Source organism: Festucalex cinctus, chromosome 11 (assembly GCF_051991245.1).
Source record: "Festucalex cinctus isolate MCC-2025b chromosome 11, RoL_Fcin_1.0, whole genome shotgun sequence".
Lineage (NCBI taxonomy): Eukaryota > Metazoa > Chordata > Actinopteri > Syngnathiformes > Syngnathidae > Festucalex > Festucalex cinctus.
The window spans coordinates 17175858-17199223 of NC_135421.1; the positions used below are offsets into that span (position 1 = coordinate 17175858).

At 40.5% G+C, this 23366-nt stretch overlaps 2 protein-coding genes across 15 annotated transcripts in view; one reads left to right on the forward strand and one right to left on the reverse strand.

Moving 5' to 3' along the window:
• Positions 1 to 23366, forward strand: part of znf142 (zinc finger protein 142) — a 37296-nt gene that overhangs the window by 5234 nt on the left and 8696 nt on the right. The window lies entirely within an intron of this gene.
• Positions 3774 to 22566, reverse strand: LOC144029988 (uncharacterized). Of its 12 annotated transcripts, none has more exons than XM_077535818.1 (18): positions 17639 to 22566; positions 16402 to 16509; positions 14421 to 14550; positions 12885 to 13041; positions 12448 to 12640; positions 12307 to 12357; positions 12037 to 12087; positions 11718 to 11768; positions 11446 to 11496; positions 11178 to 11228; positions 10859 to 10909; positions 10597 to 10647; positions 10261 to 10311; positions 8733 to 8789; positions 8151 to 8207; positions 5912 to 7925; positions 5623 to 5766; positions 3774 to 4173 (listed from the first exon to the last, which is right to left on the reverse strand). In XM_077535818.1, exons 3-18 carry the CDS (start codon positions 14548 to 14550, stop codon positions 3929 to 3931), a joined length of 3405 nt encoding a protein of 1134 aa, XP_077391944.1. In that variant the 5' UTR covers positions 16402 to 16509; positions 17639 to 22566; the 3' UTR covers positions 3774 to 3928. The 12 variants fall into 12 exon arrangements, with proteins under 12 accessions (XP_077391944.1, XP_077391943.1, XP_077391946.1 ...); XM_077535817.1 differs by having other exon boundaries at positions 14421 to 14554; XM_077535820.1 differs by lacking the exon at positions 16402 to 16509.

Here is a 23366-nt window from a genome sequence, read left to right on the forward strand (position 1 = left end):
TGGAATAATAGTAGACATAGGCAGTTATTGACATTATTAGGGCTCGGACCCAACCCCCTGCCAAGAGCGGGGTTTTACTGTACTTCTAAATGTTACACCAACCATGTCTTGGTGGTTTAGTAGGTCAAGGAGGTCCTCCACTAAAGACTGGGGTTGGTTGGCCATAAATAGCCCCTATGGTGAGGTCCAATAAAGTGCTTTGATTATGTTTAAGGTGCTTTACATTAGATTATGTACACTAATGCACTCAGACAGCACAGTGCTCCACCAAGATAAAAACAAAAAAACAAAACAAAACAAAAAAAACAATCTCAGATCTCAGTAGCCAAAAAAAAAAAAAAAGTACGCAGACCAATAATTATTTTTTGACGGAAGAGGATCCTGACAATCACAATGATAGGGTCATTGATTTATGATATAATCTTGTTCCTATAGATTCATATAGTGCTTTTCTGGACACTCAAAGACGCTTCACAATGGATACATCACTCATGCACTCACACATTCACGCTCTGGTGGTGGTAAACTACATCTTGTGTAGCCACAGCTGCGCAGGGGCAGACTGACTGACTGAATTTGTATGTAAGTCTATCAATAAACTACACTAAATTAGTACTAGCCTAACATTTTGAAACCGTAATTATGAAAACAATCTTTAAAAAAAAAAAAAAAAAAAAAAAACACGTAAAAAAGTACTGCGCTTGAGCGTGCCATCTTGTGATGCATGATGATGTCGTCCTACGCCGCTGCACAAACTCATTCATTGCTTGCTGAGGACCACCTGTATACATATTAAACACACTCCCTCACAAAAGTATTACAACAGTGAAGTCAATGCCTTTATTTTTGCATCATTATTTGTCATGGTTGCTTTAGTGAAGTGTTTTTTTGTTTTGTTTTGTTTTGTTTTGTTTTGTTTTTTACACTTTATTTTCAAGCCCTAAGATGCCGCCCAAACGTTCTGCACCTTTGATGTTCTTTGGCCCGAAGCTCAAGCGCAAGAGGAAGGTCATGCCCCTCTACGAGAAAGTCAAGATCCTCAATATGCTCCGTGACGGGAAGACTTTTTCCGCTGTCGCTCGCTGTTATGGTTTGAACGAGTCGACAATTCGCTCCATCAAGAAAGAGGAGGCCAACATTCGAAGTACGATGGCCATTAATGGCTCGCAAACCTTGAAGAGGGTCGTAAATACACGTAATAAGCACATAGTAAGGATGGAGTCTGCATTGGTTCAATGGATAACTGAATGCAGGAAGAAGAACATTCCTTTGAATACTAACGCCATGATGGAGAAGGCCAGACAACTTTACCAGGAATTTGCAGATGGAAGTGTCGAACGTGACAAAGAAGACACCAACGACAACCCCCAACCAGGACCTTCAACATCGGAGGAACCTGTTGAATTTCTAGCAAGCAAGGGCTGGTTTGATCGCTTCCGGAAGAGATACCAGCTGAAGAGTGTGTCACCACATTGGGAATCTGCATCGGCAGACATGGCAGCAGCCAAGAAGTACCCGGACACTTTCAAGGCACTCATCAAAGAGAAAAGGTACAAGCCTGAGCAAGTCTTCAATATGGACGAGACTGGCTTGTTCTGGAAGAAGATGCCAACGAGGATGTTTCTGAAGGAGGAAGCCAGAGCTCCTGGACTCAAAGGGCAGAACGATCGGGTGGTGCTGATCATGTGTGGCAATGCGGCTGGCTTCCTGATGAAACCAGCACTAATCTACAAATCTGCAAACCCCCGGTCCCTGAAGAGCAAGAACAAAGACCTGCTGCCTGTCTTCTGGATGCATAATTCAAAGGTGACTGTATCGAAACCTCTTGTGGCTGAGTGGTTCTACGAAAGTTTCGTTCCTCAGGCTACGTTGTACCTATCAGAAAAGGGATTAAACTTTAATATTTGCTTGATGATGGACAACATTAGCAGCCACCCACTGGATTTGTCCTACGAGGGAGTGCATATTGAGATCGTACCAGCTAATATTCAGCCTTTGGATCAAGGACTGATTCGGACATTCAAGGCTCTTTACACTCAGAACGTCATGCAGCACATCGTCAACGCCAGGAATACTGACGAGACTCTTTCTGTTGGAGAGCTGTGGAAGAAGTTCAACATCGCGACGGTTCTCCAGGTCATTCAAATGTGTCTACAAGAGTTAAAACCAGAAACTGTGAAAGCATGTTGGAAGAAGCTGTGGCCGGAATGCGTCCATGAGGGAGAGGAATTCTCTCCTGAAGAAATTCAACGTTTGACAGTGGATAAGGCAGTCAAGCTGGCAGAGAGCTTAGGTGGGGAAGGTTTCTACAACATGATGCCTGATGACTTGAATGACCTCCTGGAGACCAACTCTGATCCAATGGCTGATGATGATTTGGCACACAAAAAAACAGCCTGCGAGGAGGCAGAACAAGAAGCTGATCCATCGCAGGAGAATGATGAAGATGAAGGCTTGTCAATAGAAAGGCTCTCAGTGATGGTAAAAACAGCAAAGGACCTCCAGGGCATGGCGGACGCATGGGATCCGTATATGGTTCGGGCAATGCAATTCAAGAATGCTATGGATGGTGCAATGCAAACGTATAAGACCCTGCTTGCCACCATGAAGAAACAGCGGCAGAAATTGCCCGTAACTCAAGACGAGTCACCGTCAGCGTCTACGGAAGAAGCACCCGAATATAAGGAACTCCTTGCATTACTCCCTCCTGAAGTGCCTGACGATGAGCCGTCTTATGAAGAGCCGTGAATGCTCTGCTTTACTGTGCAGTACACTACAAGTAGTCGTCGGCATCTTCATCGTGCTGCACAGCTGATTCTTCAACATTTTCCTCTTCACTCAAGTTTTATTTCTTTACTGGTAAGTACTCTGGCTTTAAAATGAGTTATTGTACACACACACACACACACACACATACACACACACACACACACACACACCTATACTCGCTTAAGTCCATTTCGGGGACACCATTCTGATACCCTACCTTTGAGGACACCACTTTCTGAATGTCTTAGAAAGATGCAAGTTGGTGTAATACAACACAAAAAAATCACAGAATGTAAAAATCACCTGGGAATTGAGCTTCCATCAAGATTTCACAGACCTGAATTTTTACCTTGAGATTGGGGACAGGGGAATTTTAATGTCCATTTTGGGGACCTCAGCAATACACGAATACACAAACTAATTCAAGTCACCTTTGAGGACCTTACCTTCCTTTGGGGACAAAGGTAAAAATACTATGTACATCATACATATTTAAGCATCCAGCAGTGAGAATCAATCTCAACACTGTTGAATACAGTATATGAAGGAGTTCACCTCTGAATGAAACCAAAATCACCTCAGACTGACAAGAAATGATCATTACATGTATAATCATTTCATGTTTTAAATGAGGGTGTGGCAATTTCCTCTGATGGCACCTTAAAAATCAACACCAAATACCTGCAAAAACAAAAAACATTTCCATAATAAAGACAATCAGTATGTTTCTATGCTTCCAGAATTGTGACCCAATTTCTTGACAGAAATGGTCTGTTGTGATTGTTTCTGCTGTATGTTGTTTTTAAAGTGATACTTTGCTAATATTGCTATTTTTAGTCAGATTTAATACTTTGCCTATCATGAATAACATTTTTAATGTACAGTTATTTGAAAATGCATTTAGTGAAATAACAGTATATTCAACACATACAACAAAGACATCGAACCAGTGTTGGAGGGATGCACTGTTAAAGAAGGAGGAAAAAAAACCCAACAAATTAGAATTTGGTGTCAGTTTATATTTAACAATATATACAACAACATAACAATATAACAATATAACAAGCAAAATATAACATTGGTGTACCAATACTATCCGAACAAGTGAGGAGAGTGCATCACTTATAGGAGGATTTCTTAAAATAACGAACCAAGAGACTTAGCATTTGGCAGAAGCCCTTCTCTTTAAGGTCGTAATGCGGTTTCTGACAAAGTTTTTGACACCAGTCCAAGTGCGATTTTTTAGGGCATGTGGTTCAGAATTAATACAGCGAAGGCAGTCCAACTTTTGTGGTACCTGGCATTTATGGATGAAGTGCATCATGTGCTTTTCGACAGCATATATTTCAGCATCGGTCCACTTACGTTTGGTGATGCCTCCTGTCATCTGGGAAACTCCCATATCTGTTAAAAGACAAACGCTGTCAAAAAATTTCAGTCCAAATTAAAAAAGTCAAAACATGACCTCTGCTCTTTTAGTTCCAATGTTGAATGCAAGTACGACATTGGTAAAGTAATACTGTTCCTTGTCTTCATAGGACCAAAGCTTAAAAATTAAATATACCTTTAAAATTTTAGCCTGGTCTATAGAGCGATGAGTGTTCACTCAAAGAATGCAAAGATGTAATCTCCCTTCTCCACGGGTTTTCATTTGAATAAAATGCAAAAATAGGCTTACTCGCCATTGTTAAGAAATGCAGCCACCGGTGGCCTAGTGTTGCACAGGATACCAGTATTAGTACCGTACCTCATTGTTTCAGTGTCAAAAACTGCTCGGTATCACTTTTTTTTTTTTTTTTTTTAAATAGCACCGGTATCTAAAATATATGTAGTCTACATTGTAGACATCAGTAAGTGGCACACCTCTTTAGTGCGTGAAGGCAGGAATATTGCTGCAAGCACTCCGTGACGTGCCAAGTGTTACATGGAGTTTTTTGCCTACATGGCCAACAGTCACAGCAAACCTGTAAGGCTTTTTTTAAGTTACTGTGGCTTGAGGCGAGGACAACTTCAATATGGCCAAGCACCTCGCTAATGGATGTGTCCCATTAAAAAACAAAAACAACAAAATTGTAACCACTGCCATTCTTATTTGAACTATTATTCTTATTATTGCAACACGGACCTATTATATGTTCCTTGTTTAAAAAAAAAAAAAAAAAAAAAAAAAAAAAAAAAAAAAAAAAATGAAAGAGTCTCTTGAATTTACAGAATACATACACGTAATGGTGCACGGTCAGTATTAGGGATGTTCGATACAATTTTTTTTCTCCAACTGATAATGATATCAAATATCGATACCACTAGTCAATAAAATTCCCCACCCATAAATGACAGATTATTTTAAAGAAAGACATCTATATCCCAATATATTATTTTTCCTTAAAATTGCATGAAGTTAATGGCAATTTTGTGTTCATATAATTTCTTGTCCCGTTTCGTAAAACGGCTGCAGGAGGGTGGCATTTAAATGTATCGGTCACCGCCGTGAGTACTGACACCTTAAAATAAGACTGGTATTGGCACCGATACCCGATATCAGTAGTCACCCATCATAGACAGTGGGATGCCACCTCTGTTTCAATTTGAGCCAGGAAAAACCCTGGTGTTGAGCTTAACTGCATTTTTGCTTTGTTCCTTGTTTCTGTAAATAACAGGAGAGTCAACTAAATTAAACCATGGTTACTGCAGTCTATCCATTATTTTCATAACCTTCCAAATGAACACCCATACTTATTTTACAGAACCTTACCTAGGAGAATCAATTACGTAGTATAGGCCAGTGAAAACCAAAATCAATTACGTAGTATAGGCCAGTGAAAAACAGTTTCTCTATCTAATTTTTGTTTGTACCTTCAATGAGAGTGGTCTTGGAAGAAGATGGAAGGGATGTTGCAGCCTCTTCCTCAACATCTGCTTCCCCTGTAGCTTCTGGGACTGTGAGATCACTTTCCTCATCGCTTGATTCCTCTGGGTCTTGTGTAGAGTCAACTTTTTCTGAAAATAGAGCAAAAACATTGAAGATTGTAGCTTTCAAAGAAGTGTTCTGTTAACGTGTGAGAGAACAAGCTAATTTAGCAGAAAGACAATCTTGACTTGGCAGCATTCACAATATGTTGTACCAATAAACACACATCCATACCTTGCGGGTCAATCTGAACGTCATCAAGGGTTTGACCTTTATACTGGGAGAGGGTTCCTTGCTCCACAGCTAACAACATTTTGCTCATTTTGGCAAGCTGTAGTGTTCCTTGTGGTAGTCGATAATACTGCCTGTGCACACGAATGTCATGTCCCAGAAAGTCCGCAAGTTGGTCTGCTTCATTTTCTTGAAGATTAAGAACCTGTGACATTGTAGCTATGTGCTTCCTGAGCCTTGTTGATGTTAAGGCCTCTGGATTTTTAGCACCACTCTCCTTTGCAAGCTTTTGGATGCACTCTCCCCCTCTGTAAGCAGTCATGGCTTCCGGTCTTCCAAACATGAATACATTTTCTTTTAAGACTCCACACATCTCACGGGTTTGAGCTAGGAGCTCCATGGCTGAGACCATTGATGGTTTTAGGAGCACAGGGACACCTCTTCCTCGTTTCCCCCTGATTTCTAATCTAGTGAAAAACTCGCACATCTTGTTCTCCAGAGGGGTGAGACAGGCTGCCATGTCCTCGTTATGTTCCAGCTCTTTCCTTTCTACGAAAGTAGACAGTTCCATTCTTGACACCTCTCCTTCTCTTCTTCTGTTGAAAATTATCACCTGAGCCAGTGTCACTTTCGCCAGTGCTGCATAATTACTCGCAGAAGGACAGAGTTTAAGCATTCTTTCTGCAACTTCTCTACTCTTTTCCACATGTTCGTCCAAAAGTTTGACATCTTCAGTGAAAGGTAAAATCTGTGGTGCATTCCACTTTGCCTCTGTCATTGTCGTCGTCGCACCTCTGCTAATCAATGCCTTCCATCTGAAATTTTTGATTGTCTTAAATTCTCTAGCATATTCCAACAAGCACTCATCTCTGTCAACTGAAGACAAACTATCACTTTCAATCAGCTCACTAAGTACACCCAGACTGTGACCAATTTTTAAGGCTAAGGAGGGTTTTTTGTATGTGTTGTTTTCCGAGTTGTGCCCAGCCAATACCTTCACTGCAGTTATCACACGATTAAAGTTTGCAGGATAGATGAGCTCCACTGCCTTGCGAATAGATGAATTCTTCCGGGCCTCTGTCAGCAGTCTACCAAGTTCTCTAAGTCTTTGCCTTATGTAGTCATGTCGGTTCTTTCTTGATCCATTTAGATCAAAGAGATGCTGTCCAAACTTTAAGAGTAGGTCGTCGTCATAGATCACACGAGTCACCTCATCGTAGATCATGCAGGAAAGTACAGTTTTTAATCCGTCACTAATTTCACATGCTACTGCAGTTTTTAATGCACATCTTGATTGAACTCGCTTTTTAGAAACACCTAATTCCTTCTCAGATTTTTTCTTGGCAGGACAGATTTTAATGTGCTTCCAGATTGTTTTCTTGGCATAGAGCCCTTGGCAATGAAAACAATGGATAAAATCGGAACCTTGTTTTCTTTCCCGAGGTCTATAGCAGGCCTGCAGATCTCCTTCTCCACTCCTCACAATAAGAGAATTGTGAGCATAATTTCCACGGCGTCGTAAAATATTCAACTCATCTCGTCTTGCCTGTGAATTCTTTGGATGCATGAATGCTTTCGCAACCTCTTCTTTATCTGCATGCTTAGCTTCTAGATGTCTTGCAATTTTTGATGAGGGCGTTAGACAATACAGACAGTAGTTCCGTTTATCATATACTCTCTTAATTTTAGAGTTTGAGGGTGGAGACACTTTGATAGATTCTGAAATACACTGGACTCTGCTTTTTTTCAGAGGACTTTGGTTTCTTGTCCCAGAGACCTTAAGTAGGCTCCTCTTCCTTGAAGTGTTTGTCTTTGTCTTCTCAGAGGTTTGAGCATCAATAGCTGAATTAGCCAAAGATGGGAAGACAGATGAAGATGATGTTTTCTCCAGTGGACACAAGTCTATGCTATCGTCAGAGTCGAACATATTTTGTTTTTCTGTTTCTGGAATATAATCTTTATCATCATAGTCTGTATCATCAGAGATCTCCGGTGATTCGTCCAAACATGTGGAAGACTGAAGAAAAGAAAAAGTGTACAGTTACCATAATGTATTGAGGAAAAACGTTTCTTTGTAAATCACATCTTTTTTTTTGTCTGTAGAATGTGAAAAAATAAGACATTCACATAAGGACATATATAAAGGCCAAACTACTCATGTCATTACAGATTAATATAAATTTTATCCTATTTTTTCACGCATGAAAATCTAACAGTGATAACTTGTATTTATTAACCTTACCTGAGGACTATTGGCAACATTTAGGATATCATCTGTGACTTCACATAATGGTGTCTGCTGAAATGACAAATACAAAAAATGATTACAAGAAAAAAAAAAAAAAAAAAAAAAAAAAAGAAAAAAAAATGCTAAAAATAATTTCACACTTAATTTTATAGGTGTTCAGGTGACTGCATCTATGGCAGGACATTTCAACTTAACATTGTCTATCCATAATTTTGGGGTCATTCAAAACAGCCAATTTGCCCTGACCTAATTGGTCCAGGCATTACTACAAACATACCAAACCATACTATTTGTTTGTTCAAATCACACCACACAAGGAACGTTATTACGATAGCCATGTGGACCGATAATTTTAGGGCCAATCAAAACAGAGAGACACGCACAATATGCCATAACCTAATTCACTAAAGGAATTTTTTGGGCTCCTCCACCCCACCACTTTTCAATACAATAATGACCTGTCAAATCTGTGTCTTTACAATTAATTTAAAAATACAACATGTTTTATCAAATTCAATTAACCATTCAGCCCTAATCAGTGCATGGTACAACGGTGTGGGAGAAACTGGATCTTACCTGAGGCCTGTCGCCAGCATCCATCCTGTCATCTCCCACCTCGAGAGGTGGTGTCTGCTGACAAAGATCAAACGTATAGGAATAAAAAACATGATAGAGAAAACAACATTACACAATGATATTTTTAGATAATTTTATATGCTTATATTTTACGGCTTCAGGTGACTGCGTTTGTTGCATTTTGGGACATTTTTTAGCGTCAAGCTAACTGGTCAAAGTTGAACGTGGACAATCCATACTTTTGGGGTCATTCAAACACTTCATGTCCAAGTCCAACTGAAAACAATACTGCAGCTATGGCTACCCATACTTTTTAAGTCATTTAAAACAAAGACACGCTTGATACTCAAATCATACTGGGGGACAGCAATTACGATAGGTGTGGCTTTTCATACTTTTCGGGTCATTAAAGACACAGATACACACTTGACACCAAAGCCTAATTGGGGACAGTCATTGTGACACCCCCGGTCTAGACATACTTTTGGGGTCATTTTACATATATGCACACACACTTGATACACAAGTCAGATTGGGGACAGTCCTAACTCTTGTAGCTATAGCGATCCATACTTTTGGGGTCATTCAAAAGACACTAGCACACACACTTGATACCCAAGTCAAATTGGGGACAGGCATCACTATTGTAGCTTTAGCGATCCATACTTTTGGGGTCATTCAAAAGACACTAGCACACACACTTGATACCCAAGTCAAATTGGGGACAGGCATCACTATTGTAGCTATAGCGATCCATACTTTTGGGGTCATTCAAAATACACTAGCACACACACTTAACACCCAAACCTAACTGGGGACAGTCACTGTAATAGCTATATCTATCCATACTTTTGGGGTCATTCAAAACACACTAGCACATACACTTGATACCCAAGTCAAATTGGGGACAGGCATCACTATTGTAGCTTTAGCGATCCATACTTTTGGGGTCATTCAAAAGACACTAGCACACACACTTGATACCCAAGTCAAATTGGGGACAGGCATCACTATTGTAGCTATAGCGATCCATACTTTTGGGGTCATTCAAAATACACTAGCACACACACTTAACACCCAAACCTAACTGGGGACAGTCACTGTAATAGCTATATCTATCCATACTTTTGGGGTCATTCAAAACACACTAGCACATACACTTGATACCCAAGTCAAATTGGGGACAGTTATCACTACAGTAGCTATGGTGATCCATACTTTTGGGGTCATTCAAAACACACAAGCACACACAATTAACACCCAAACCTAAATGGGGATTGTCATTGTGATAGCTACGCCCATCCATAATTTTGGGGCCATTTTAAACAAACTGAGGAACACACTTGCTACTCATGGCATGGAATGTATCACCTGCAAAAAGTTGGGGAACACTGTATATCCATTATTTTTGGGGGGGTGAAATGCAATTAGATCATTTTCCACACTCGTTCAGCCCTAACTACAACACGAAAAATCAGTTTAGCCGAAAACAATACATGAAACAGCAGTTTTAGAAACTGGATCTTACCTGACATCTGTCGCCAGCACTCATGTCTTCAGCAACTTCAAGAGATGGTGTCTGCTCAAACAAGAATAGACAATATGGAAAACATGACGGAGCAACCCTAACATGGCACAATACGATACTTAGGCTGCTTTTGGGTCTATTCATAACGAGAGAAATTTTCATGACCTAATCTGGGACAGTTGTGTGAATATAGGTCGAAAACGTTTTGCAAGTCATTGTATTTGTTTATACGTTAATACAATGCTCCAACTACATTTGAGCTGTGGTTTCGTAAAAACAAACAATTCCCCCTATATTAAATGATAGAAGCAGTGTGTAGTAGAACCTGTATTTTACCTTAGGTCTTTTGCTAGCACTCGTGTCTTCAGCGGCCTCAAGTGATGGTGTCTGCTCAAAGACGAAAAGAAAGTATATGGAGAACGTGAGAGCAATCATAACATAGCACAATTAGAGAGATATATAGGTCGAAAAATATTTGCAAATCCTGTTGTATTTGTTTACAATGCCCCAACTACTTTTGAGTCGGGGTTTTGTAAAAACACACAATTTCCCCTATATTAAATGATAGAAGCTGTGTCAAGTAGAACCTGTATTTTACCTTAGGTCTTTTGCTTGAACTCGTGTGTGCAGCGGCCTCAAGTGATGGTGTCTGCTCAATGACGAAAAGAAAATACATGGAAAACGTGAGAGCAATCATAACACAGCACAATAAGATACATACTTTTGGGTCTATTCAAAAGAAGACAGACAAATTATCACCTAATCGGGGACAGTTACAGGTCGCAAAAAGATTTGCAAATCATATTGTATTTGTTTACAATGCACCAACTACTTTTGAGTTGGAATTTCGTAAAAACACACACAATTTTGCCTATATTAAATGATAGAAGCAGTGTGTAGTAGAACCTGTATTTTACCTTAGGTCTTTTGCTCGCACTCATGTCTTCAGCGGCCTCAAGTGATGGTGTCTGCTCAAAGAGGAAAAAAGAATATATGGAAAACGTGATAGAGCAATTATAACATGGCACAATAAGATACATATATATAGGTCGAAAACGATTTGCAAACCATATTGTATTTGTTTACAATGCCCCAATTACTTTTGAGTTGGGGTTTCGTAAAAACACACACAATTTCGCCTATATTAAATGATAGAAGCAGTGTGTAGTAGAACCTGTATTTTACCTTAGGTCTTTTGTTCGCACTCGTGTCTTCAGCGGCCTCAAGTGATGGTGTCTGTTCAAACAGGAAAAGAGAATATATGGAAAACATGATAGAGCAACCATAACATGGCACAATAAGATACCGGTACATATATATAGGGCGAAAAAGATTTGTAAATCCTATTGTATTTGTTCACAATGCCCCAACTACTTTTGAGTTGGAGTTTCGTCAAAACACACAATTTTCCCTATATTAAATGATAGAAGCTGTGTCAAGTAGAACCTGTATTTTACCTTAGGTCTTTTGCTTGAACTCGTGTGTGCAGCGGCCTCAAGTGATGGTGTCTGCTCAATGACGAAAAGAAAATACATGGAAAACGTGAGAGCAATCATAACACAGCACAATAAGATACATACTTTTGGGTCTATTCAAAAGAAGACAGACAAATTATCACCTAATCGGGGACAGTTACAGGTCGCAAAAAGATTTGCAAATCATATTGTATTTGTTTACAATGCACCAACTACTTTTGAGTTGGAATTTCGTAAAAACACACACAATTTTGCCTATATTAAATGATAGAAGCAGTGTGTAGTAGAACCTGTATTTTACCTTAGGTCTTTTGCTAGCACTCGTGTCTTCAGCGGCCTCAAGTGATGGTGTCTGCTCAAAGAGGAAAAGACAATATATGGAAACCATGATAGAGCAATCATAACATGGCACAATAAGATACCAGTACATATCTAGGTCAAAAAAGATTTGTAAATCCTATTGTACTTGTTTACAATGCCCCAACTACTTTTGAGTTGGGGTTTCGTAAAAACACACACAATTTCCCCTATATTAAATGATAGAAGCAGTGTAGTAGAACCTGTATTTCACCTTAGGTCTTTTGCTTGCATTCGTGTCTTCAGCGGCCTCAAGTGATGGTGTCTGCTCAAAGAGGAAAAGACAATATATGGAAAACATGATAGCACAAACATAACATGAATAAGTTACAAGATGACATAAATGACCCAATACCTTTTTGCGCCAAGGCCAGTCTGAATTTCCGTAGTTATACGACAATTCTTCACCTGGAGCGATGTCTCGGATTGCAAAAAGGCAAAGATGTGGCAAACCACCAACTTCAATAACCTTCATCTTGCAGTTTGGCTTTATGTGGTTGTCATTTACGAGCCTTCCCAATGACTGGTCTTCATCTGATGCATCAAGACTGGAGGGGGGGAGGGAAATAAGAGTGGAAGCTGCCTGCCCAGTATAGATATGATTCAAATGGAAAAGGGAAGTCTAGAGTTTGAAGTTTTATCTAACGGCTGAGCAAAGGCATAGATCATGCCTGATCTATGCATTACGTAGTACTCATTCATAGCGAATGTTGACTACACATCTGTGTTTGTTTTTTTTGTCCATAAACATTCCAAACAACTCAACTCAAGTTCAGATAGAGAAATACTTACCACCAACCTTTACCTCTCCAGTTGAAATAAAATAGGAAGACTGCTTCTTGTTCATTACGCTCCAAATTTTGCTCAAGACCTTGTTCACAAAGCTTTCCACGGTACTCCAGCACAAATTCTTCTTTGGTAAAAGTCTGTGTAGCAACCACACCTCGACCTTGAGGAGAGGCGAGAAAAAAATAAAAATAATCTAATCAACAGTAGTCGTAATTAGTCGACTAATCAGAACATACAGCATTTTGCACCAACAAGCAAATGCGCTTTTTAAAACCATCATTAGTTAACAATTTGAATTCTTTAAAAGTATAGACAAATAATGAAGATAATTAAGATTATATACATTGAACTTTGATTAGATTTTGCAGCTTGTACCATCATTCCTGACATGTTTATTAAAGATGGAGACAAACTGATGACAAAACTGTGACTTTAGATTTTTTTTTTGGCTGTAAATATTTTGAAATTGAACCAAAACTATGCAGACTGGCACCAATACTGTGAAACTGTACATGACTATCACGATACCAGAAACATGCTTTTTAAATGCTGCCATGAAAGGAAGGTGTGAATCGTATTAAGTATTTTAGTTGATATTTGCCCTTTAGCTTCTGACTCAGTTGTTAACATGGGTTAGCGCTAAAGACTAAAATAATCTATTCAGAAAATACTAATTTAATATATATTTTAACCCTATTTTATATTGTGATATACAGTGGTCCATCCCTACTTCGCAGTTCACTTATTGTTGATTCACTCTATCGCAGATTTTTACCACCAATTTCAATGGTGAGTACCCCATAAAATTATTTATGCTGCTATTTGTCCTTTTTTGTATGAGTAAATATAGACAGCGCTTTCTTGTATTTAACACAATCTATGACACTTTTAATCAAAATATATAATATTTGGTAAATTAAGAAACGTGTCATGACAGGTTTAAAAAAAAAAAGTTAACATTTTACTTTTTAATTCTTAGCAAGTCAGTGTCGAGCTATTTTTATAACAGGTCAAAGTTTTTCATACGTGTCACTTTATTTAACCACTACGACCTCGAGGAAATTCACCACACCCGTAACAAGTGAGGGAACACTGTATACCATTAGCATAGGGCTGCAATTGATATCGTAATGTGAATTTTTCCCCATATCAAATGGTGTTTCCAAACAAAATACACAAGTACTGAATTAGTGTTGCCTCTGATAACAAGATCGACTCAAAGATCAATGCTACTTTTGATACTTCATTTGATGTGCTGTATTTGCATCATCATAAAGAAAAGCGGTGGTATTAATCAGCACACACACAAGGAGCAAAGTGGCAAAATCTCCACACAGCAAAACAAAATGTACACACAAGTCACATTTTGATCTAAAATCTATTAGTGGCCACCAAAATGAATCTGTAGCAGCCTACTACAGATGCATGTATGTGGAAAACATGTCTTAATTTGCAGTTGGTTAATTGCAGCTATGAGAGCCATTCATATCATGCACATAAACAAAGATCAAATTAATGTCTTGAAAAATGTATACTCACCTTTGAATGGGTTAATGAAGGACTCTCTAAGTCCCATCTTATCCTTTTCCAATAGTACATGCTGCTCAGCATCTTTTTGTGGAGTGACCCGATTCCTCCGCCTTTGCACTGTTCTTCCATTGTTTGCCATCTTTCTATGGCAAAGAGGGTTTTGGTTATCAAGGCGGATTATGTAACTCACTCTGAACATTATCTTAAAAAGTCTACATAAACATATCCAAAATTACACACTCATAGTTCCACACCTCATGCTTTAGAGACTGCAGCTACACATTTGTTTCCCATTATGAACACATTTACCAATTAATGTCATCTTCTAGGTGAATGGCAGTTAGTCCAAGAAGTAAAATGGATGAAACTTAACCACAGGGAGTAGACAGAGATTTGTGTGTCATTCGGGCCCCCCCAAATCCAATTTAAGAGACACACCAATACAGTAAATACTATATGTGTATCATACATACAGCCAAACGTTTTTGCCACGTGACATTCATCAGAAATCTAGCCGACCGCTCCAGTGAGAGAGACCACTGTGCGTATGCACCTTTTTGGCACAATACAAAAGGAGAAGAGGTAATTAAGCCACAATGAGCATTAACGATGTCAGCCATTATTTTACCCAGTTCATCTACTGTTCTGTCTTTCTGGGGTTAAAGACTTCTACACTCTGCCCTGGTATTATCCACGAAGTCAAAATGTGTCCATATGTGCGTCTTTTTCTGTCGCTCATTTTGTAAAACAACGTGTCATCAGCTTGACTTGACTTGACTTCGTGTTCACTCCTTTCTCTCTTGCGCTTCCCTGCATATAAATTGCACCCCCACGTGAGGTGTCCTCCCGCCCCCTACAATTGACCAATTACGAGCGTGCATGGTAAAGAGCAAGCTGGAACTGGAGCTTCGACTAATTAGGGCATGAGGCCAGTTTGAGGTAACTTCCCCACCGCCAACCTGGCCAGTACGGAATGAACGAGAAGAGAGAAACTTCCCCTCCCCCCCTCCTTGGCCACTGGCCAGTAGCGAGTGAGTGAACGAGAAAGAGGCTACAGGCAGAAGCCTACTGTCCACCTGTTCGCAAACGACATCAGTAATGCTGAGACGGTTCGCATAACAAAATATATGCGTTACTAGAGGCATATTTTTGACCAAAAATTTGTTCGTAATTTAAAAACTTAATTTAAAAAAAAAAAAAAAAAAAAGTGCTGGCCAGTACGGAATGAACGAGAAGAGAGAAACTTCCCCTCCCCCTCCTTGGCCACTGGCCAGTAGCGAGTGAGTGAACGAGAAAAAGAGGCTACACGCAGAAGCCTACTGTCGTTCACCTGTTCGCAAACGACATCAGTAATGCTGAGACGGTTTGCATAACAAAATATATGCGTCACTAGAGGCATATCTTCGACCAAAAATTTGTTCGTAATTAAAAAAAAAAAAAAAAGTGCTGGCCAGTACGGAATGAACGAGAAGAGAGAAACTTCCCCTCCCCCCCTCCTTGGCCACTGGCCAGTAGCGAGTGAGTGAACGAGAAAAAGAGGCTACACGCAGAAGCCTACTGTCGTTCACCTGTTCGCAAACTACATCAGCAATGCTGAGACGGTTTGCATAACAAAATATATGCGTCACTAGAGTCATATTTTCGACCAAAAATTTGTTTGGAATTAAAAAAGCTAATTAAAGAAAAAAAAAGCGGGGTGGGTGGGTGGGGGGTAGTTTGTTTGGGGGGGAATTTTTCGTAACTGGAGATTCCGCTGCATTTTAGGACAAGGCTTGTTAGCGCAAGCCTAATGAGTTTGAAATTTCCTCTAACTTAGCGAGGTCAAGGCTGCAAGCTCCAGTCAGCAGTATGCCAACAAACAACGTGCAATGTCTTAGGTTACTGAAAAATATCTAGCGCCCTCGAATTTACAGGCATATCAGTCAGTATATGGAAAATGCTGCTCAAAAAGCGATCGTTTTAAAATACTTAAGACAGTTTAGTAGCCTACCTTCGAACAGAACGGCGCCAACTCCAAGACTAACGCGAAGTCCAGCTTTCCCGCGACTACACAGGAAATGACGTCGACAAAATGGGGCGGGTCACACTTTTTTGTCACCTGACATGCACAATATGCGCAACAGTTAATATAATAAATGAATAAAAGGTATTTTGATTTTATCTTTAAAGGAAAATAAGTGTAGGCATTGTTTGATAGTTATTTTAATTTGCATTTCTTATCTCTGCTCCGCTGCATGTAAATGTACATGGGTAATTTTCTAATTTCACCATATGTGTTCATGTTATTTTGTTGAAATGTTTCTTCTTCCTGACATGTATATGATGATATATTGTTTGTCTTTAGTGAAGCATAAACTAACCTACAGTATACCAATTTTGGTCATATCACCCGGCCCTAATAAATAATAATGACAGCTAATTCATCATCTATCCATTTTCATGCACAATATTCAGAATTCCACTTTTAGCACAACAAATTTAAGATTTTATTCATCACACTCCATTGACGAAACACATTATTTTTGTCAATACAGTGAGTAAACGTTAAGCAGATTTTGTCACAGATTTTGTCTTCTATAACTCCATAATCTACTGGCAGAGACATGCAAAACCTGCCAATTATCTGTTGTTTGCACCGAATAATCAGTTTATTTTTCATACAGCACTATGCACCTTATATGATAGTGTAGATTGGATATTAATCATAACGGATGGTAAAATTCGGTCCTTGACTAACAGTAGGCCCTACTTAAAGCTACTCCAACTAAAGTGAGACTACTTAAAGTGTAGCTGACACGCAAGCTACGTATCGTGGCCTAATTATCACTTGATCAATCATTTGCAATGTCAGAAACCTGAATGTAGCATATTTTTTAATCAACTTATCCAGGCCTGGACTGGCCATCTGGCATACTGGGCACATGCCCGGTGGGCCTATTGGGGCTGATGCAGTGCTTTTTAATTATTATTTTCCTACTTTTTACACCAAGAGGCTGGCCCACAATTTAGAGGGACCAGTCTGTTAGTTAAGTTCGAATACAGATAGCCAACTGAAACATCATCAATAAACATCAGTGGCAAAACTACATTAGGCAGGAGGCCGGTGGGCCTAAGTCAAAATGTCAGGGCCTATTTTATTTTTTGTGCCAGTCCAGCTCTAGACTTATCTATCATTAAACATTGTTTCTTAACATACAGTTAGCAATTTGTAATCACAGGTGTCTTACCTTTTAATGGTTTGTTGCTTCTGGCGTCCTCTTCTCGTGTCATGAAAGTTTCCTGTAAACTACATGCATTGAACCCTGGGAGCGGAGAGAGGGGTGCATGCAGGTATGGCAGGCTTTCTGTCCATATCAAAATTTTATAAATCGATATTTGGTTGCTTGTTGATGTTGGAATATTTTAGTGGTAATATTCATGTTAAAATGGCATATCTTGCATTCAGTCATTCGTGAGCTATTTGAACAGCACAACACTGAGACCACAGACCATGGTCAAAATCTGTGGATAAGTGGTTCGGATCATTGAGTGTCAAGGGGGGTCCCCTAGTGCAAGACCACATCTGGACAGACGACTATGCTGTTGTTAGATGTTGACATTCCTATTCTAATTGTTCTTACTAAGTCAGATTGTCCCATCACTGGTCAGCTATTTTTAGACAGGCCAGTGGAATATTCTTGTCTTGAGAACTAGCTCATGTTTTCACATACACATTGTTGTGTTTCAATTTTGTTTGAGTTGGTTTTGTTTTATTTTGGTAAGTGTCTTATGTTCCTGTGGTTCCCCTGTCTCGTTATGTCTGATTAGGTCCACCTGTGTGTCATTCCCCTTCCCAGTGTGTGTTGACCAATCAACGCCCTCTCCCTAGTGTGTTCCCCAGGTGTTTCTCATTAGTGTTGGTGTATTTAGGCTGTTGGTTTTGTCTTGTCTGTGTGGGATCATTGTCTATGTCAGGGCTTCATGGTGAAGTTTGTTTAAGTGGTGGGCTGTTGGGGTTGTCTATGCTGAAGTTGTTTGTTAATTGAGTCTCCCTCAAGACTCCGCCAGTCTGTCTTCCTCATGTCCATACCAAATCATGCCCAGTCTTCTCAGGTTCCATCCAGTCAAAGTTATTCTCATATCTGTTTGTCTCCCGGCCAAGTTTCTCTACCTTTGGGTCTATCCACCACAGCCAAATTCCACAGTTCATGACACAATTAGCCCACCAACAAGGACCCGGTGGAAGCCTCAAAACCCCATTCCGGCTTCAAGCCCCTGTCCCGGCACTTTGGCGGTTTCCAGCCCCCGTCCCGGCGCCTATGCACTCCCTGGCTGTTCGCCTGTGCCTCGGCCGCCTCTTGACGCTTCTCCTGAGCCACGGCCGCCTCTTGACTCTTCTCCTGAACCACACCCGCCCCAGGATGCTTCGCCTGTGCCGCTGCTGCCGCTACAGCCCCAGGACGTTCCTGGCCGACGCAGCCCCCCAGCCTCTCAGTTCCTGGCCGACGCAGCCCCCCAGCCTCTCAGTTCCTGGCCGACGCAGCCCCCCAGCCTCTCAGTTCCTGGCCGACGCAGCCCCCCAGCCTCTCAGTTCCTGGCTGACGCAGCCCCCGGCCTCTCTGTCCCTGGTGGATTGCCGCCGTCCCAGGTCCCCCCGTTGGGGCCGGTTGCTGCAGTCTCCTTGTCTCAGCTGCCGCAGCCCCAAGTTTATTCGTCTCCGCTGCCGCAGCCCCAAGTTTATTCGTCTCGGCTGCTGCAGCCCCAAATTCCTTCGTCTCTGCCACAATCTCCAGCCCAGGGTCTAACCCCAGGAGGCACGAGTACGGCGGATGATCCCGGATCCAGTGTCTGCCGGCGCAAGCGATGAGCCCACCGCAAGGTCCTTGGTGGGGTCAGGGGTCCATACTGAAGTTTAAGTGTCGTTCTGTTGTTTTTTGTCTATGCCAAGGTTGTTTGTTAATCTAGTTCACCACGTCTACTCCTGTCTCCATGTTAATCCAAGTCTGTCCATGTCTCAAGTCTCCACGATTACTCAAGTGTCTCCCCGTTTCCGCCAAGTGTCTCCCTCCCTGTCCCTGCCAAATCTGTCCACGTTCCATCCAGTCAATAAAGTTATTCTCATTTCTGTTTGTCTCCTTGCCATGTTTTACTGCCTTTGGATCTATCCACCACACACAATTAATGACACGTCAGTTTGTTTGTTTTTTGCATGTCTCTTTTAACTTCCCTCCATCACCTGGCTCTCCTTTTCCTCCTTGTAACTGCTCTGCAGACAAGGGGGGAATATAATTGGATACAATTAACTTCAAAGTGGCAGTTTGTTGCCTCAACTCTGCAAGTAGCCAAGCATTTGGCCCTGCTTACACGTCCCCTCAAAAAAAGGGAAAAGGGCTCATTATTGACAGTCTTACCCGTTATTGATGCATGTTATGGAAACAATGGCTTGAATATTTCTTGACAATATGTGACCTCAATATTCTAAACATGATGTTCTTATTAATTTTACATTTGTGAAATATGAGTTATGAATCAAAATCCATCCGTTTTTATCTATCTCAGCGGGTGGCCATTTTGCCACTTGCTGTTGACTGAAGATAACATCACAGTTGCTCGGGGCTCAGGCAATGACCAGTCACAGCTCACCTGTTTTCTAAAGTTGTGCTGTGATTGGTTATTAGTTGTAAACTGAATAACATTATTGTTTTTCACTTGAGAGCAAGTGGCAAACTATCTGCTTTGTGATATTAATAAAAACTGCTGGATTTGGCTGGTTATATTCCACTCATGCAATATTAACCAAAATACCATATTTAGTACTTAGGGTGGGAGGAAAGATACACGGAAAGTTTGCATTGTACTTGTAAAAAAAAAAAAAAAAAGTGTACAGTACATGTTTTGATGCCAGCATGTCTGACGGATCTGTTCGAAAATAGCTCACCAGTGATTGGACACTGTGTCTTGACTGATGACTGAAGTCGTTGCATTTGTATTGCTGTTGCTGCTATCACAGACTGTTCAGGACCTAGGCTTGGAAAACCCTTGTAGTCTTCTTTTCCCGCCAAATCTAAATGATATTGATTCACGTACCCTACAAGTTGCTCCACCGGAACCATTGTGTGTTCTGGGTTTTAGCACTCTATTCAAAATTAGGTGTTTAGAAGGTCACACTAAAGTCACACAGGGCCTCTCAACCGCCTCTTTGTTAGTGTGTTTAGACCTCGTTGCTCGGCCCTGCAACCAGAGGTACCTACTTTCCACATACTGCATGTTAAAGGCGACCCCTACTTCATCGTGTACCCAAAATTTCAGCCTCCACGATAAAGCCTAAGAGTAACAAAGGTCGTGCCAAAGTCACAGAGGCCACCCGGTTTGAAATAGTGCGTGTATGAACATGTATGGTAGATGCTTGTGCCAACCTTTCCATTGCGTTGGAGCATCGTCATTTGGCTCCACCAGCAGCAAGAGTATGTCAGAGCTGGAATCCTGTACATTTATCCTGGGTGTCCACCCACTTCTCCAAGGTCAAAGGTCAAAGGCATCACATCAAAATCACGAGAGCTCCCTTTTCAATGAAGGCGCCGGGTGCTTTGCCAATGCATCAAGACTTATTAGCACTTAATTAAGTCCATTTCCACTTATGTCGAAGCTAGGTGTACGGCATATACCCATTTCTTTTTCAGTGCGTTTTGCGTCAGCCAGACCCACCCTCCACTGCCTCTCATTGGTTTGCCTGGTACTCAGTGTCTTATTGGTAAGTTAAAGGCATGAGGACTGATGAGACAATCAGAGGGCGTAGGAGTATGTTATCTTAACGTTAGTAACTTTGACCTAAACTAGCTGAATTAGGGTAAAGTTGGGAACCCACATAATTGTTCGCTTTCAGGAATTGTATAATTAACCCAGTTTGCAAAGACTTTTTATGCCAGACTGTAATGTTAGATGAATGAAAGTAATAAATGCCCAGAAGGACCAGTGATTATCTCAGTTTCTTTTTTTTCTTATTTTTATGAAAATAAGAAAAATAAAATATTTAGACCAGTTTAAACAATGTTAGCCAAGTTACTCTGAAACTTGATGTCAACTAATTCATGACATAGTTTAATTTTATATTAGATAACACATTATTCAAGTTTTCCTCATAATAAATACATTTTTAATGACAAACTGCTCCTAATCAAGGCATGATAATTTTATTATTGTGACTGGAGTAATTGGAAACAATGGCGTTTTACATGTCACCTGTTACTTACATGTCTTTTGTCACCATTTCTAAAACACCACCATTGCTGAGTTAGGGCCCAAACCCACTTCTATTCTTTTTCTTCCATAATTAAATTATGTTACACCTGCTGTAACACTCGAACGTTCAAATTTGACGTATGACAGAACTGGCCCACCCGCCATCGGATGTCCCGGGTTTCATCCCTGGACTCCAAATGTAGGGATCGGGGAGGTCACGCCCAAGTGGCACAGGACCTTCCTGGTGGCACTTTACCAGTGTCCTGACCCTCGTCGCTCGGTCCCGCCACCAGCAGGGCACCTGATTATTTCGTATGAATAAGCCATACCCAACCCCATCGTGTATATCATATTTTAAACCACTAGTACAACCGGAAAGATCCCAAAGGTCGCGTAGTGAAAGAGGAGTAAATCCTACAACATAACTTGGGAACACATGATCGTAGCTCTAACCCATGAGCCCTTGTTGAGTTGGGCTCAACCAGGGCTTCGATGAGATGTCTTACTGGCACTGCTGCAGCAAGCTGCTGCCAAGCTAGGGCCCCAAAACCCTTCTATTGTTCTTTTCCCGCCAAAATAATGTCACTTTTGGGGACCTAGCACACATTCCCGCCAAAAATCATAGTTACACACAAATTGAATATGGTAAATGTCACTTTTGGGGACCTATACCACACACTTCCACAAGGGGCAATGTAGAGTACACACAGATTGAATGGGGGGAGCATACACAAACACACAGAAAAAATGTTAAAAGTAGTTTTTGGGGACAGGTCGAGATTTTTGGAGAGAACACTAATTTGACCATGCTAAATGCAACTACAGTGTCATCTAATTGGGGACAGTGGTTTTGGTCCCCAAAAGTTTTAGTGTCCCCAATCAACTGGTGTGTGAACGCATGAAAGTCCCCAATCTGGACGTAAGTAAGGACACACACACACACACACACACACACACACACACACATATATATATATATATACTGTATATATATATATATACTGTATATATGATACCATTCACATATGTATTTACAATTGATCTATATTGTACACATAAACTAGGATAGGATATATAGGTATTATTTTTATGGATTCAGTTCGATACTAACTAGGTTGCACATTGTACTCGCTGCGATATCTACATGATTTTTACACCAAGTTCACTTCATACTCATACAAATATATTATTTTGCTTTTTGTGTGGGAGGGTAATTTCTGGGTTGAACTGTAGGGGAAAAAGTGCATTTGTAGGGTTGGTGTCCATTATTCGCAGGCTTGTTGTATTTGCATCTGGATCGGATACATGTTTAAATCCACCCAAATGAACCCAGAACGCTGCGCCAATATTTTGTTTGCCAATTTACGATCAATATGCAACCAAACTACTGGTAATTGCGAAAGATGCAGAATGATAACCAGAAACTCCCTGCCAAAATAAGAAAGTCGACACGTCAATCTTCAGTTGAATCTTATAGAGGATGCATTTTACCTGCTCAAGAGGAGATTGAAAGGTTGAACTGCTCTGTGCTGATAGTCTGAGAATTTTTTCAGAAAAAAAACATAGGCTTGAGGCAGTTATACTAAGTGAAAGATTTACAACTAAACATTCAGTTTTTTTCCACTGTAATGTGTTTGTTTCAATGGATTAGTGTCTTTTATGTTGTGTATCCAATCCAGATATAAATACCTGGAAATAAAAGTTGACTGTTGAGCCTTGCCTCATATTCATCTTATT